Raw genomic sequence first — 16,446 nt, 5'->3', positions numbered from 1 at the left:
TATAGTAAGAAATATTCCTCACGTATTTTTTTATCGGTAAAAATTCACATTTAGTGCGTGAAAATAGTGTACAAATTTGGAAAGCTATTCCAGACAGAGGAATGATGACAATACACGAATTATGTATTTTTGAACGAGGAACAACAGATTTTTAAAAGGTCTATTTTCTTAAATAATATGTCAGAAGTCGTTACTGTTTCGTTAATATTTCTTGTCAACATTTGTTTATGTTGAGTATACGTTTAAACTCAAAATTTTGATTTTTCCCTATTTAACGAATATATTTGAATTATTATCGAAATTTGCTTATACGAACAATTTTCCTACGGGGAAACAAAACTTTGCAATTTAATTTAAAGTGTTATTCCAAATAAGAAATATTTAATAAACACATATCATTATTTCTAGTGTAATAAAAATTCTCATCCCAAGGGTGGTCTGTATTGTTGCATTCTATAGCAAGCGGCGCACACGATAGTCACTTGCCATAGTTGGCTTGGACTTATACAAAGATGCTATAATGCACATCGCCTATTGACATCAGTTCTCTGTCTTGAATAGATTCCCATATACTTTAGGAAATACGTTTTCAACACCTGCTTTGACAGCTATTTTCACCTTCTTTATATTATATAAATTATATATATATAAAAGAAATACATGTTGAATATTTTTGCTACAGTATGTGTCTAGTAAGTTTCATCAAAATCGGTATATCACACTTGAGCGATTTTCATTTTTAGTGACATTTAATTCTAGATGTTCAATTGAATTGTTATTTATTTACAATGAAATTTCATGTATTTTTATCGCGCTCATACATGTTGTTATTAGAATACAAACAGTTGCAATAGTTTCAGAAGTCCTGTTACTTAATTTTACTTCATTTTAATGAAACAAAGAAACTATTTACTTTTGTGTAGACTATCAAAAAATCACATATACAGCAAGTATTTCACATGATCAATTGCTGTTTGTCTTTCTTTTTCCCACACATTTCTTTCTATTTTTTATATTAAGAATTTCAATTTTCGTGCAATATACTATATACTCAGAGTTGATGTGTTTAGACAATAAAATCAACCTGTTAAATAATTTATTTTTATACTTAATGTTAAATTGTTTTAGTAGACTAAATCGTTCAACATTTTTATGTGGAAATATGTGAACTATTATAATTTTTCACATTTAACAGCTTGTAAAGATATTAGGAAGACACAGTAATTTAAATTTATTAAGCAAAATATAAAACACTAGATTTTTCTATGAATTCGATGAAATTAATGTGAAATTCTTGATTAGAGTACATTGATATTCAAAATTAGAGCATGATCTGTAATTTATTATGATACGCGACATTTGATCAGTCTTCTAATAATTGAGAGATATGAAATTTTGAGCAATACGTTTCCCTTTCATTTTTTTCTCTAATTTCTCTTCTCATCAGAATTCTTTCAGTTGGTAATTCCTTCAACTGCAAATCACGAAAAACCGAGGTAAACGTTATTGTTATTATCGTTAGTCGTGAACACATGTTGTATTTTATTTCATTTTACAAATAACTCAGACACATGTGTATTTATTTCCCTTGTTCATCCGTAACCATTCCATCTTTTTCGGTCGTATCCTTTTTCTGATTTTCCTCTTCGATTTTTATAAATGGCGTCACTGTCAATTTCTGCATTTCTTGCGCATTTTGCTTGTTTGACTTACCATACTTATTCCATGGTTGTTCTTTTGATGTTCCAAATATCAAGCATATAATAGTCCCGACGATAGAATTAACAGCAGCTATGATGAAAACTAATCGCCATTGCGATACAGTTTGCTGAAAAAAATAATGCAAATGGTAAAACGATATTTCAAATAACGAAATTTCAGATAATTTTATTTTTTAACATAATGTTTATATAATGGTCTGTAATACAAAACAATGTTATTTTTAATTTAAATTTTAAACAGTTTTCTATGTTGTTAAATCGTTTTCAAATAACAAAATTACAGATTATTTCTTACTATATTATTCCATATTATGATGTTTATACAACGTTGTAATTTGTTGTAAAATGTTATTATTATGTTATAAAATAAATATTATAACAAGGAATAGTACCGTTTTAAATTTCAGAATAATGTCATTTTACATTTAGCATTAATTTAGTTTCATATACTTTTACATAGTATTTCTATTGAGTAAGTATGGCTTTTTAAAAATATTCATCCATATATACTGGATCAAAAAAGTTTCCATACAATGGAATCTTTTTTAATGTTAGCAACTCTATTATCTTTATAAATTATAATTCGTTAGAAAAAAATATTTACAAATTCATAGTAGAATTGAAATAAGTTAATTACAAAATTCTAGTCTGGTGTGTGGAAACTTTTTTTTATCTAGTGTATAAACAATATTAATTTGTATTTAATTTGATAATTTTCAACGAATCAAAGGCATTTTGCTATAAGTAAAGAGTGTTTAAAAAAAAAATAATTAAAGGTAAGCAATTATACCTATAGGAAATTAACACTTAGCCAACCGAATAGGGAGATCTCCCTTCTTGACTTTAGCAACACGTCTTCTTTCTTTATTTTTGGTTATTATTATCAGTTATTGTTTACCTGGAATTGTTCCCAATCAATTGCGCCACTTTTTCTGCTTTCATAAAGTACAGTATATAATACAATACATCAATTTAGTGGTGTTAAAGTTAATTAAAAAGTTACACTATCAGCTATGACTAAATAAAGTTATAATCGAACGATACCACGCTGTAAAAAAATATTAAAATGCATTATGAATTTTTAATTTCAAGTTCAAGTCGTGTTATTTATCTTTATTCATCTTTAATGTTTTCAATTTTACCTATATTTTTTTATACTTTTAATACATACTTTTGATTTGATGTTTTGTATAAACAAATATAATTAACCACTTAAATAATTTCTAGACTTCTTTGTTTTTCAAGTAGTGAATATTAGTCGTCAATACTTGGAAGAATGCTCGGTGGACAGCGTACAGGTTGGCTTGTCCGAGTGCGTTGGAAACGTATAGCTCGTTGTGGCGCGCGTGGTTGGCTAAGTGTTAACCCTTTGCACTGCGAATTTTATTTCAATTTGGTTACCAGCAGCTCCCGACGCTTTTAAGTGTTTTCTTTGAAATTTACTTTAACTAAAAAATAAGACAATTTAAATAAATAAAGAAAGAAACAAATTCACTTAAGCCTTTCACTTCGGTAGTCCAGTCCGCCGAAGTACTCTCACTGAAGATATACGTTTTCCTGAGTCTTAAATAACAATAATTCTTGTAAGAACCGTGTATGAAATATCGTTTCACTGTCAATGAATTTAACAGATTTTTTAGCACGAAACAGTATACGATCGTTTGGATGTTTGAAATATATTGCGTAAAACGTTTTGATGTTGTTTTAACAATGAGTAACTTTTAAGAAGTGATTAATCCAATATATCAATAAAATCAACGGAAAATGTTCTGCCGATAACGAAAAAATATATTATTGACTACAGATGGCACTGGTATATGCCCGATATATGGGGTACCGAACTCAGGATTTGTCGCGTGGTCGCCGCCTATAAGCGGCACTCGAAGCGTAAAGGTTAAGTACCAGTTTTATTCACACTATTGTTGTATTTTTTAATTTTTAAGTGTGAGATATATCTTGAAGCAATTTTCAGGATATAATCCTGGTTTTCTTTCGCACGTTTCACAAAAAAAGGTGGACATAAAAGAATGTCGAGTGGGACTCGACAAAGGAGCTCCTGAGATAAAAATTAATGTCAAGTCACACTCGACATAGGAGTGCAAAGGGTTAAGATAATCGTATTTCGAAACAACTATGTATATGTATTAGGTTAATTAAGATAAGAAGCGAAAAAATTTAATTTCAACAAGAACCATAAATTTTAAATGTTTTAAAAATTAAAGCAATATATGATATCAAGTTCTGATAAAACCTTTCTGAAAGATAGAAAAGAAATGATATATGAACAAGCTTTGTTCAGTTTAGAAAGAAGTAGAGCTCTACGATGTTGACAATTTTATAAAACTGTCGAGAATCATGTTAATTCACAATTTAGTACGGAAGTTGTACTTTAATTTATGTTATTGTTTGATCATGAATACAATTCTAAATGTTATGAAAAAAGAATGATAAAAAATTGCAAAAATATACCTGTTAATGAAAAATGTATCAAAACATGAGTTATCACGTATCTTATCATTATATTTGTCATTATGTTTTATCTTAAAGTGTAAAAAATGAAAATAAAACCATTCAGCACACAAATACCTTTGACTATAACAGAATTGATTCTTTCGTTCATTCTTTTCGTATTATCATTGTTTATATTGACACATACTCTAGCAATTTTTTGTGTTTATATCTTTCCATATTGAAGTTAGTTAAATATTTGAAAAGTATTAGAATTTAAGCATCGTAATATCTGATCATTAATAAAAAAGTAATTATTAAAATCTTATGATTTAAAATTTCATATGAATCATATTCTCTTATGTTGGAATTTAATTTAAAGAAAATGTAAACATGTGTGCAATTTTTAGGTAACTTTTGAAACTAGCTTATTGAGTATGGATTAGTTGAGATAAAATCTCGAATGCTGCAAGGATTATTATATCCATGCTGTTACAAAGGACTAACCTATATTCATATAAAGCAAAATAGAAAATTACTTTATATATTCATACTTACATTATTGTTCGTCAAAATACCAACCACTGCTGGTGAAATGAATCCAGAGGCTATTACTATCATTCCACAAAATCCAAGAAGAATACTAGCATAATTTGGACTCATATCCACAAAGGTCGCCAAGGGACCAGCGGAAATCGCACCAGTTACAGTTGTTCCCGCCATCATGAAAACTACCGCGAGCGTCGGATGACATCCGCTATAGCCCAAAGCTAAGATGAAAATCCCGTGCAAACCAGTACATACGAACAAAGCTAGTTTTCTAACGTTGGTTAAACTCATTTTGTTGGTACGTATGAGCCAGTCGCTCATGATCGAGTAATAATACGAGAAAATCATTCTTAGTATATGCGGGGCTCCAGACAAAAGTCCAGTCTGCAAACAAATTTTCATTATTGATTAGTAAACTGCTGAGCAAGTTTAAATAACAATAAGTAGAGGTTTATTTCATCTTCTAAATAATCTAAATATTGAATACGTTATTGAATGAGAAATCTATGCAAATCAATCATTTTGTAGCCGACAGACAAAAATTAATAACAATATATATATATAAATAAAGTAAATAATTTTCTTTTTGGCTTTGCTATCACAAGATACGTAATAGAGATTCCGTTCTCTCTATATGTATTAGGTTGTCCGAAAAGTTTCTTCCGTTTTATGAGGAAATATAGACGCACATTGTTTTTTGTTTTATATTATTTTGTCGAATTACGTACGATCTATTTTATTTTGTTGAGATAAACACCGCGACATTACACAGACTTGGTTTAACGTTTGTATGAAGGTGCATTGTTGTAAAAAACACGTTTGCGAAAGAAAGGCACTTTCCGGATAACCTAATACATATATATGTACATATATATGTTATCTACAGATTCCTCTTTTTCTCTGAGACTTAATCTTTTAATCGTTCACTCAGAACTATTACATATATCTTATACGCTGTATTGAGCAAGACATTATTTAGAATATTATAGCAAGATAATTATTTAGAAATGTAGCTTTTTCATCGATTGCAATGATCTTGAAACATGTTGTCAAGGCCATCATTCTCAACAACTTTTTTCTATACATGCCATCGCCGCTCGATTTTAGTCTCCAAGATATTTGCAACAAACTTTTGTTAAATTTATCTTATGAATATTCATTGTGGCGTGTATTTTGACGTAGGCGAACACGCTTAACGGTGACCATATTCCTGTTAATATAACCTAACCTACATAATAAAGGTGGAAAATTAATGGGTTATAGATTGCACTAAATTTATGTGTAGCAGTTAATGCTATCATAGAGATTTCAAGGTTATTGAAATCTGTGAGGAAGCCACACTACTAAATAATTACTTGCTGTTTTCAACTACTGAAGAGAATTAAAGGGAATTGATAAAAAAATTGTTCATTTTCAATAAGATAATGTTAGACCTCATATACTGATGAAGAGTGCACTCAAAGTAGTGGAGTTTAGTTGAAATTTTCAATTTTACTCTCTAGCCTTGTTCCAAAAATGGGACATTTTAAAGATTCATTTTTGTTGATATTATCGTATTTCGTGAAGGAATTCATTTTCAGAAAGGAAGAGAAATTTATCAGTAAAGAGCCCGTGAGAATGCTGGATAACAATAAATTATCGAAAGGGACAGTGGTTATGTTATTGAAAATTAAAGTAATAGTTCTATAAATATGGAATCTACATTTTATGTCATACTTTATAAAATTATCACTTGTAGAATGCTTCAATTCGACACTAGATGTACATCTATCTAAATAGATAGCAAAATCTTTGAATATATAATGCTTCACAAAACATTTTAAGCATTCAAAATTTTAATAGAATTGTAATAGATAAATAAACTATTTACGAAATTATGTTTTAGAGGATATGTTTTTACCGCATTGATATTCCATCCGTGAATGAAGTTAAAGTAAGTTGGAGCTTGAGTCATTAGGGTGAGAAAACCCCACGCTCCACTCCAGTGAGCTACGATTGTAATCCAAACTGGACCAGATGTCAGTATATGTTTCCAAGGTATAACAGTTTGTTTTTCGTCGATCGAACTACCAAGATGTTCCAAAATATATTTTTTCTCTTCGTCAGATATTCGAGGATGTTGCTGAGGTGAGTCGTGTATGAGGAATAGCCAGAAACAGTACCTTGGAATTATTTTTTATGTCAAGATCTGTTTCTTATAGTATAAAGAATATTATAGTATAGTATAAAGTATAGTATAGTGTAGTATAAAGAATATTATAATATAGCATAAAGTATAGTATAGTGTAATATAAAGAATATTATAATATAGCATAAAGTATAGTATAGTGTAGTATAAAGAATGTTATATATTTTGGTAAGGTTATCCTCTCAGATTAACCAACATTTTTTAGTCATTTTTGATAATCTACTAAAAAAATGTTTTGAGCAAAAATTAGTAAATTTCTTATACACTATACATTTGAATATTAAAAATGTCTAAGAACTTCGTTTTTCAATAAAAGCAGAAGCTGACATTAAAGCAAATTTGACGACTACTATGCTATGATCTTACCAAATGACTCCAAGTAATGATGTTATATAAAATGCAGTGCCCCAACCGAATGTATTACTAACAACTGCGCAAAGGGGGTAAGTTATAGCAGCACCGACAGAACTACCTGAAAAGTGACATATTTAAAAATCTGTCATAGCTGGGAACCACTAGCGGTTTTCTTTTCTCTTAAGAAATGACTTCAGTCGTAATGATACGAGTAATTAAGAATTAAAACGTTGAGAGTAAAGGTGGATTAGTCCCACTAAACAATATACTTGATAATTTGTCGTTTACAATAAATGTGAGCACAAATTAGTGTAACAAGTAATTTTGTTATAGTAGCTAGATCTGATTTGGAAGAAATGAATGTCTTCATTTTTTGTATGATTAATACAGTTTATTAGAATAAATTAATACTGTAATCTCACATTCAGAAAGATGTGGTTTAGTCCACTTTTCCTCTCAATGTCTCAATTATGATCATAAGAAAGACTAATTAAAATTAGTTAATACTAGAATTATATGATTACAAAAATCACAGTATACCTGAAAGACAATAGTTCCTCATATTAGGAAAAATCGAGAATGTAGAATGACAAATTTCAATAGGAAAATTTTCAAAAAATATCGATATATTTTTGTGCTAATAAAAATCAGAATTCTAGATTCTATATATCAGAATCTGGTATATAGACAATTAATTTTTAATGTACATATAAAATTAAATTAGTCAACTGCAGTTGTCATTGCAATTAGTCATTGCAATTGTCTTCTTTGCTATATTACCAAGATAAAAAAATTTAGTACATCAGTTTTAAGTTCAATGCATTTTTTCTGACAGAAGTCTCAAATCCTTTTGATATTTCATTATTTTGAAATAAATGTTAAAATTTAGAAAACATTTTTACTGTAGATAACAAACGTTTCTATCATTTTTTAATCGAACACTTAAAATATATTTATGTGTATAATATAATAATTATTATATTACACTAAAATATCATAAAATACTTCAGATATTTTATGCAAATTGTCTATTAAAAATATACATATATTGTAATATGTACAATTATTATATATAATTATTAAATATGCATATAGATAAATACATATATGTATTATGAGATTGTAGATACTTTACCCAAATAGGAACTAACAAATTTGCTTCTCTCATTCTGAGGAATCCATTTGGCGGTCATGTCATGCATAGAAGGCCATATAACACCCTAAATAGATAACTTTAATCGAAAACTGTCTGAATATTTTTCATTTGAAAAACAAAGATAGTTTTATAGATAATGCTTACAATTAAATTTAGACTATTACTGAAATATTTTATCTTAATTATAATATTACCCATTTTTATTTCATCGAGTTTTCATGCTTTTGTTGACTTACCGCGACCAGGCCCTGGAGAGCCCGTAATGTCACAAGAGCATAAAGGTGGTAATGGGTCATAAACGGAATAAAGAAGCCAAGAATCGCTGTTAAGAGATTTCCTAAGCCGTAAACAAGTTTTGTACCATAACGTCTTGCTAGAAGCCCTCCAGGAAGTTGCGACGTCCAATGCAACCAGTAGTAAGCTCCCAAAGCTAAGCCTTGCTGATGCTCGGTCCAAGCAAATCGATCATCGTCCTGAGAACGATATTCAAACCCAGAAATATCGTTAGTACAGTTGTTCTTTTTTTTTTATTATTTAATTTGTACTTTACAATTTGTCCAGCTGGACATTTGGCAAATTTTTCTAACTTAAATTAGTACATTTGTCAACACAATTTACATTTATTGAATTAAAGGATTATATTATCTATATAAATATGAATTATAAAATTTGTTCGTTTTCGTAAAATAACTTTGTGGATTTTTTAAATTAATTTTTCAATAATGAAATCTTAAATGAAATGAATTTGATTTCTTAATATGCCTTTAAATAAAAAATGGCTTAATTTTGGATTAAGTACTGTATTTTATTAAGTACTATATTTTTAATAGTAGTAACTAATTTTCGAATAGATGAACAAATGATACTTTCAAATCACAAAATCAACAGGTATCAATTTATCAATTAAAAGGTAATAAACATCTTTACACAAAATATTTCAAGTTTTAAGGTAAACTATTTAAGTATTTGTTCTATCTTAACGTTAAAAGATTTTAGTTTATTTTACGACATCAAATGAAAGAATATACGATAACTTGCTTTTATAATATTTAAACATGTGTTTTAAGATATTCGAAAATGTAAACCCAGACCGAAAATAATTCCATAATAGAGAAGCTTGTTTAGGTATTTAGGATGGCCAACGTGGAGTTTTAGTCGGTAGGAGTCCGACACTACTCTGCTGCTACAGTTAGCGGCAGTGGAGTGTCCATGAGGATTTCTCCACGTGCAAAAGAAAAAAGAAAAAAAAAAGCTTGTTTAGGTATATGAACATGAAAATGTTGAAAGAATAATTATCAAAAATGATGAAATGAACAATGATTACAATTATAATTATTATTATACAGAAAAAGTATAAAAATATACGTACAATAATATCTCGCTCCGAGTGTGATGTAGTGGATATTGTAGTCTCAAGTGTGTTGTTACTATCGTCTGTTTTATTGTATAATCGTAGATTTTCGATGTCACATTGAGAATTTGTTGCCAGCTTTGGACGAGGTATTACCATCGCTACTATCGTCAGATTCAAGTTGATCCGCAGCATATAATTTATAGCGAAACCGCAGAAAACAAGATACCAAAGCACGTCCCGGCATGATATCAGTTCTTTTTCTTGAATGCATTTAATTTATTTGAACACATTCATGTATAATAAAATATAGTTGGTATTGATTTTTTATAATAGAATTGGATAATTATTATTTTGAAATTAATTTGAATCAACTGGAATACAAATTTTAATAAAGTGCAGTATCTACATATACATGTACATACATACAATGCAATTCTTTTACTTTGAAAGTTTCAATTTCATTTGTTTTATTACCAAACCTGTTTCTGCTATGCAAAACAATGTATTAATACCAATAACTTGTAACTCATGATTTATAAGATTTCACTAATAGTATTAATTGAATTGTGCTAAAGGACGCTGGTTTTATTGATCGAGATTATCAAGGAGATGATTCATTGACCAGAATTTTGTATTTAAGCTGTTAAAATTATTTTCAAGAGCTACAAAAATATAATAAATTATAATTACCTATTAGTATGCATGGTCTTTTAATCTGAATCTTATCGAAAAATCTGATTGATGATTAAAGAGATGAATTAAATAGAAAACATCGGAAAGTTTGTCCAATTCGAATAAAAAATAAAGAATATATAAAATAATAATGTTGAAAATGACAACGTGAGTTCGCGCTCGCCATCCATATGCAGATGCACTAGTTATAATAAATAGTAACTAGAAGATAGTTCTAGATAAAATCGATAGATTTAATCGATAGGTTTAAGATGTTCTTTTGTTTTTATCCCTAGTCTATGTAAGAAAGGTTTTTCGGCTCAGAACGATGTGATAGATTTACTCAAAGAATAAAATAATAGCTTGTATAATCCTATCTCTGAATACAGAAATAACAACAAATAATATAAATATCAATGTTAATAAAAACAGGAACCAGAAGATATCGTGGCATATATAGACAAATTGATAAAATTAAATTAAAATAAATTTTAGGTTATGTCTGTATCTTAGTCTTACAACAGGATGAAATAAACATAAAGGTATTTAAAGCAGAAGGATCGTAACGTAATATAGTTTAAAAAAGGATCTACAGTTAATGTAAAATATCGATATTTCTATCGAAAGTACTCGACTGCCTCACTACAAAAAGTTATGATATTTTCTCTGCTACAACGAAAGAATGATTGAAAGATATGTAATATTCAAATGTGAGATACTAAGAAATATCTTCTTCCATTGTATAATACATAAATAAGTTTTTTCATACTATTTTATTTCAAGGTAAAAGATATGCAATCAAAGTGAAGAGTCAATCATTTCATTGACTCATTTACGTCGGAAGTACTCGTTCGAATTCGCTAATGATGATAAAATGAAAAAATAAAATCATTCAGCGATAATTTGTACCAATACTGGCATCTGTCATATCACGAAAATTTCAGACAACTAGACGAATCTATAAGTAGTAAGACAATAAAAAATCTATCACCTATAATAACGTCTGTTATTATTTTTTATTCTTCCTTATCACGATCATAGGAAGATCAGGTGATATTTTAATATCTGTTGATATCTAAAGATATAATATGTAAAACAATTATTCTTATGGTTACATGGTTAATTTGATAAAAAGAAGATGAATGACTATTAAACATTGACAGACTCGTACCAAGCACAATCCTTTTCATGCTTAATTTTTATTCAATATATTTCAATTGAAGATTATAAGAAAAACATTTTTTATTTTAATATATTAATATAAAATAGTTAAAAATGGAAATAATTTGTTGGATATGGACGAAAATATAATTTTTTAAGGCAAATGATATTTTAATGCTTTAAATACTTAATGACTCTAATACTTAACGACACACAATATTTTTTAAATTATAAGAAGGGTAAAAATATAAGGGTAGTAAAATTTAAGATCAAATGAAAGGATAATTTTGGTAACATAAGATCGATTAACAACATGCTAGATTGAAAAATTCCTGTTGTGTAAAAAAAGAGAAATGTGACTTATAGTATTCTTTCCCTAAAATGTCCAATTTCCAAAAATAATATATCAATTGAATACACATAATTGTCATAAATACACTGTAATTATATACATATATCGCAGAGTTATATCTAATTAAATGAAAATGTTGTGGAAAACACAAAACTTTTTGCATATAACGAATGTAGATGTAGATCATTTTTTATTTATAACAAGACATCGATTCCACCACGTTGCGATTTTTGCTTCCGATTACTACAATAGAATACGTTATTAACTAAAAAGTCAAATAACTGAATAATTATTGTAATAAAATAATACAAAATCAAATATTTACATTAATTACAAAAGCTATGGTCTCAAATTTATATGACTGAAGTTAATGATCATTCTCTTCAGTACAGTTGTATTCATGTGCAATTTCAATTACTGATACTCAGCAATCTTCGCGTGGAATCGTGCATTTCCCTAGCGTTTCCTATTTTTCACTAAGAAAATTTTACTTACTATTGGCCATTTCGTCGATTTCTTTCCCTCACAGGTTACGATACTCCGCCAGTTAAATGGAATGAAGGAATTATGCACACGCGATGTCTTCCGCGAATAAAGTTTCTTAAAGAAAAATCTTAAAGATCATTAACGTCTTTATTCTACGTTTAATTGATAAAAGGAAGCTTTATTCTGTATCGATATCGAAAGGATACAAAAATAGTCGAACGTTTCTTGGAATCGTGTTGAGGTATACCGTTTTCTGTGAAAATACCTATAATTCCATTGATTTTACAGGAAGTCTCGCGTCACGATGTTTATTCATAGGAATATTGTCCTTTGACAGATTTTGGTAGACGTCTCGTGTATCTCTAAGTGTGTGTTAATCAGCTAGTGTCGCGGAGTATACTGCATGATTGTTCTTCGGCTATAATCACGCGTACCCTGAGGAATCTTTCTGCGAACCTCCACCCATGCAAAAGTAGTAGATAACGAAAGTTACGCTGTGTTCCGTACGTTTAAAATCCAAGTTTATTCGTTTCTTTGTCTCGTTGTTCGACGAGGCTTGTGTCTGGCTACGCTCGTTATTTATTGATCGTTAATTTATTTATTGATAGAGCATGCCTGTAAATCGGTCATTCCACGAGATATCTGTCCATTTCTTGAATACATAATTTTAGACCGGACTTTTGTGTAGAGAACTGAGTAAATTTAGAATAACGTTGCTAGCCTACAATAATATTTTCATAATTTCTAGATATTCAATAAAATATATTATATTACTATTATGCATAGAAATATAGTACGGAAAAGAGAAAGAGAGCTTGTTCTATTTATTATGTTTTAAAAATGATTGAACGCTAATTAAGTTTCAGATGTGGTAATGAAGATTGAATGTCGCATATTTATATACTGTGTTTTCTTATATTATTATGATTCATGGTAGTAACAGTGTATCTGAAATTATAATCATATATTTCAAAATTATTTTATCATATTTGAATATGATTTCATGTATCACTCTATGTATATATTTAAATGATTATTATAATTTATAACACATATTACGTATAAATTAAGTATCATAGAAATATAAGTTTTTAAATTATATATAATTTGTTGATATAAATGGACAATATTTTTTAAATATTATTCTTATTACACAAATTGACAAGAATAGATTATACGTTTCAAAACCATGATTTCTTCAAAATTACTGTTTTCTTGTAAAAAATAGTTTATAATAATACATATATGTATTTCATTTTATAATTTATCTGAGCAACTACCACATAAAATTTATTTATGATGTACTTAAAATGCTAGAAGATTGACTTATAGTATGAACACTTAATGTAATATAAGAACATTTTCATATTTATCAATATGTTCATTCAACCATTTCAAAGTATTACGTATTTCGAGTTTTATGAATTGTAAATTTCATGAAATTTTATAATATGTCTTTTGTTTTATGAAACTTTGATGTCCGGGTCTTGTTATTCGAAATTAAAATATATTATATTATGTGATTATTAAACCTGTATATGTATATTTTTATATTTCTGACGTGTATCAGATGTTATACTTTGCGAATCTTTTTCCACAGTTTCCCATAAGAAAAAAGTCCAGTGCCCTACATTTGATAATTGAGGATCAAAGAATCAACCCCCCTTGTCTTGTTCCTTAATGAATGTTCATTTAACGTAATATCGTTTCAATTCGTTATTTTGTTATTATATATTTTTGCTATAATCTGTTAACAAATTATGTATAGATATACAATATATGCACAGGGTGTATAAAAGGTGAGAATAAAAACCACCATAGAGCGATTCTATATCTCTGTATCGGTGAAGATGTGTAAAAAACAGTATGTACAAGATTGACCTTCAGCATGATTTACAATGTCAAGATTTTTTTAATGCAACGTATTCTACTCATCACGAGGAACAAAAGTCCCAAAGGAACCATAATTTCATCCACAATGTGTTTCCATTTATATTTACATTTAATGGAAATGTAGCGTGCTATTTCCAAAGTAACAGGAAATTGCAGAATAGTTTGTAAAATATATCAGAATATAGGAATAATGAATGGAACACAGAAGTGTGATTCTCAGCGGCTATTAACAATTTTGTGTTCAAGAATTAATATTAACATTATATATTAATATAAATTATATATTAATTATATATAATATTAATTACATATTAATATTATAATAATATAATGATATTATAATTACATATTATAGTAACTATATATAATATTAATTACATATTAATATTACATATAATTAATATATAATTATATTATATATTAACCTTTTCTTCTTATATTAATATTATATTATATATTATTATATTATGCATTATATTATATTATAATAATTATATTATATATTATATATTTTTATTAATATATATTATATATAATATTATACTATTATATACTATATATTATTAATATATAATATAATATTAATATAAGAAGAACAGGTTAATTATCGCTTTTACTTGTGGTTATCCACTGTTGGACGTATACAAAATAAATCACATGACAATGCGATGAATATTAGAATTACAAATTATTATTACAATTATTAAAATTACAATCATAAAATTCGCCGCGTTCAAGCACTCCAACCAAATGACTATGCTCTCGACGAAGTTTATATCATCGGATGCTGCATAAATTTTAACACTTTCCACACTTTTTAAATCGTATATTATTTACGGATAGCAAAAATAATTTCTCTAGTTGTAGTATCCTCAATCGACAAAATGCCAGGATTTGAGCTTACAGAAATCCATATACAATGGTTGAAAGATTCACCATAAACTTATGGTCAGGAATTATTGGGAGTCTTATTATTGGCTCCAACTTTTTGTCTATATCGATAACAAGATATTTGCGATTATTACGCTCACATTTTCTAAATGTATCACGTGAAATTATACCACGGCAGAGTCGTCGCTTCGTTTATTTTATGCGCGATGGTACTTCGTCTCATAACAATGTTATAATTTGAACAGATAACATCAGTTAAATAATTACATCTGATTGAATGTAATTTCTACCATAAAAGGTCAATACGTGATGATGAGAAGAAATTTAGTGAAAATGTAGAAATGCGACATGAAATGTTTAAGTGTACAGAGAAAAGGAAGAAAAGAAGAAAGAAAGGAAAGGAAGATATGGGATATACTACAGGTCGTCTGAATAGTTTCTTTCGTTTTATAAGGAAATAATGGTTGTAAAAGACGTGTCTGTAAAAGAAAGACACTTTCCGGACAACCTAATACAATAATGCTATTTTTCTTCCATTTGACTGCAGAATGTAAATACGTTGTAAACAAAGCGAATTTAAAAATTATTAAAATTTTAATATTTTTCCCCCAGGAGACTCATGTTCCTTTGAGATTTTGGTTACTCGTGATGAGTAGAATACGTGGCAATAAAAAATCATGTTCAAGATCGATCTTGCAGGAAATTTTTTCTACAAATCTCCTCCAACCCACAGGTGATTTTTACATTTACTTTTTATACACCTTGTACATAGTATATATTTCTTTCTTACTTTTTCTCACAGAATATGCTGTTACCGTTTGACAAGCAAAATCTGAGACAATTTGTACGTTAAAAAGACTAAAAAGAAAACACTCCACTGACCTCACTGAAGAAATAAAATAGTCAAGCTGGAAGATGGGAAACACCCAGCTAATCTCACAAAGGATATAACCTAAAAAGCACGAAGATGGTACCCGGTTGGGGGTAACCATCCACATGCTATTCAATCACATGTTACAACATTTTACCTAATGTCCGACTGGACAAATTGTAAAATTAAAAAACAAACAATAAAAAAAAAAGCTCGAAGGTGGTATCCCGCTGAGGTTAGCCATCTACACGTTATTTAGCAATTAAGTTAGAGAAATTTACCAAATGTCCATCTGGGCAAATTGCAAAGTACAAATTAAGTAACAAAAAAAAAACTTGTACGTTACAACA

The 16,446-nt window shown here is 28.4% G+C and overlaps 2 protein-coding genes across 4 annotated transcripts in view; one reads left to right on the top strand and one right to left on the bottom strand.

The window, feature by feature from the left end:
• Nucleotides 1-16,446, top strand: part of LOC122577332 — a 39,815-nt gene that overhangs the window by 15,587 nt on the left and 7,782 nt on the right. Inside the window, exons 14-15 of one of the 3 annotated variants that reach the window (XM_043748613.1) lie at nt 3,526-3,614; nt 3,694-4,711. The exons of 1 other annotated variant lie outside the window; for it this stretch is intronic. In XM_043748613.1, the coding sequence (XP_043604548.1) occupies nt 3,526-3,614; nt 3,694-3,744 (140 nt within the window). In that variant the 3' untranslated portion in view covers nt 3,745-4,711. Of the gene's footprint in view, nt 1-3,525; nt 3,615-3,693; nt 4,712-6,603; nt 6,716-16,446 lie in introns of those variants that run through there. One more of the 3 variants, XM_043748620.1, reaches the window with a different exon arrangement.
• Nucleotides 763-13,102, bottom strand: LOC122577334 (sialin). The gene is made up of 9 exons (XM_043748622.1): nt 12,648-13,102; nt 12,451-12,537; nt 9,786-10,030; nt 8,653-8,889; nt 8,396-8,480; nt 7,273-7,378; nt 6,619-6,880; nt 4,728-5,102; nt 763-1,828 (listed from the first exon to the last, which is right to left on the bottom strand). Exons 2-9 carry the CDS (start codon nt 12,458-12,460, stop codon nt 1,580-1,582), a joined length of 1,569 nt encoding a protein of 522 aa, XP_043604557.1. The 5' UTR covers nt 12,461-12,537; nt 12,648-13,102; the 3' UTR covers nt 763-1,579.

This window comes from Bombus pyrosoma, linkage group LG18 (genome assembly GCF_014825855.1).
Source record: "Bombus pyrosoma isolate SC7728 linkage group LG18, ASM1482585v1, whole genome shotgun sequence".
Lineage (NCBI taxonomy): Eukaryota > Metazoa > Arthropoda > Insecta > Hymenoptera > Apidae > Bombus > Bombus pyrosoma.
This window is presented reverse-complemented; position numbering and strand designations above follow the sequence as displayed.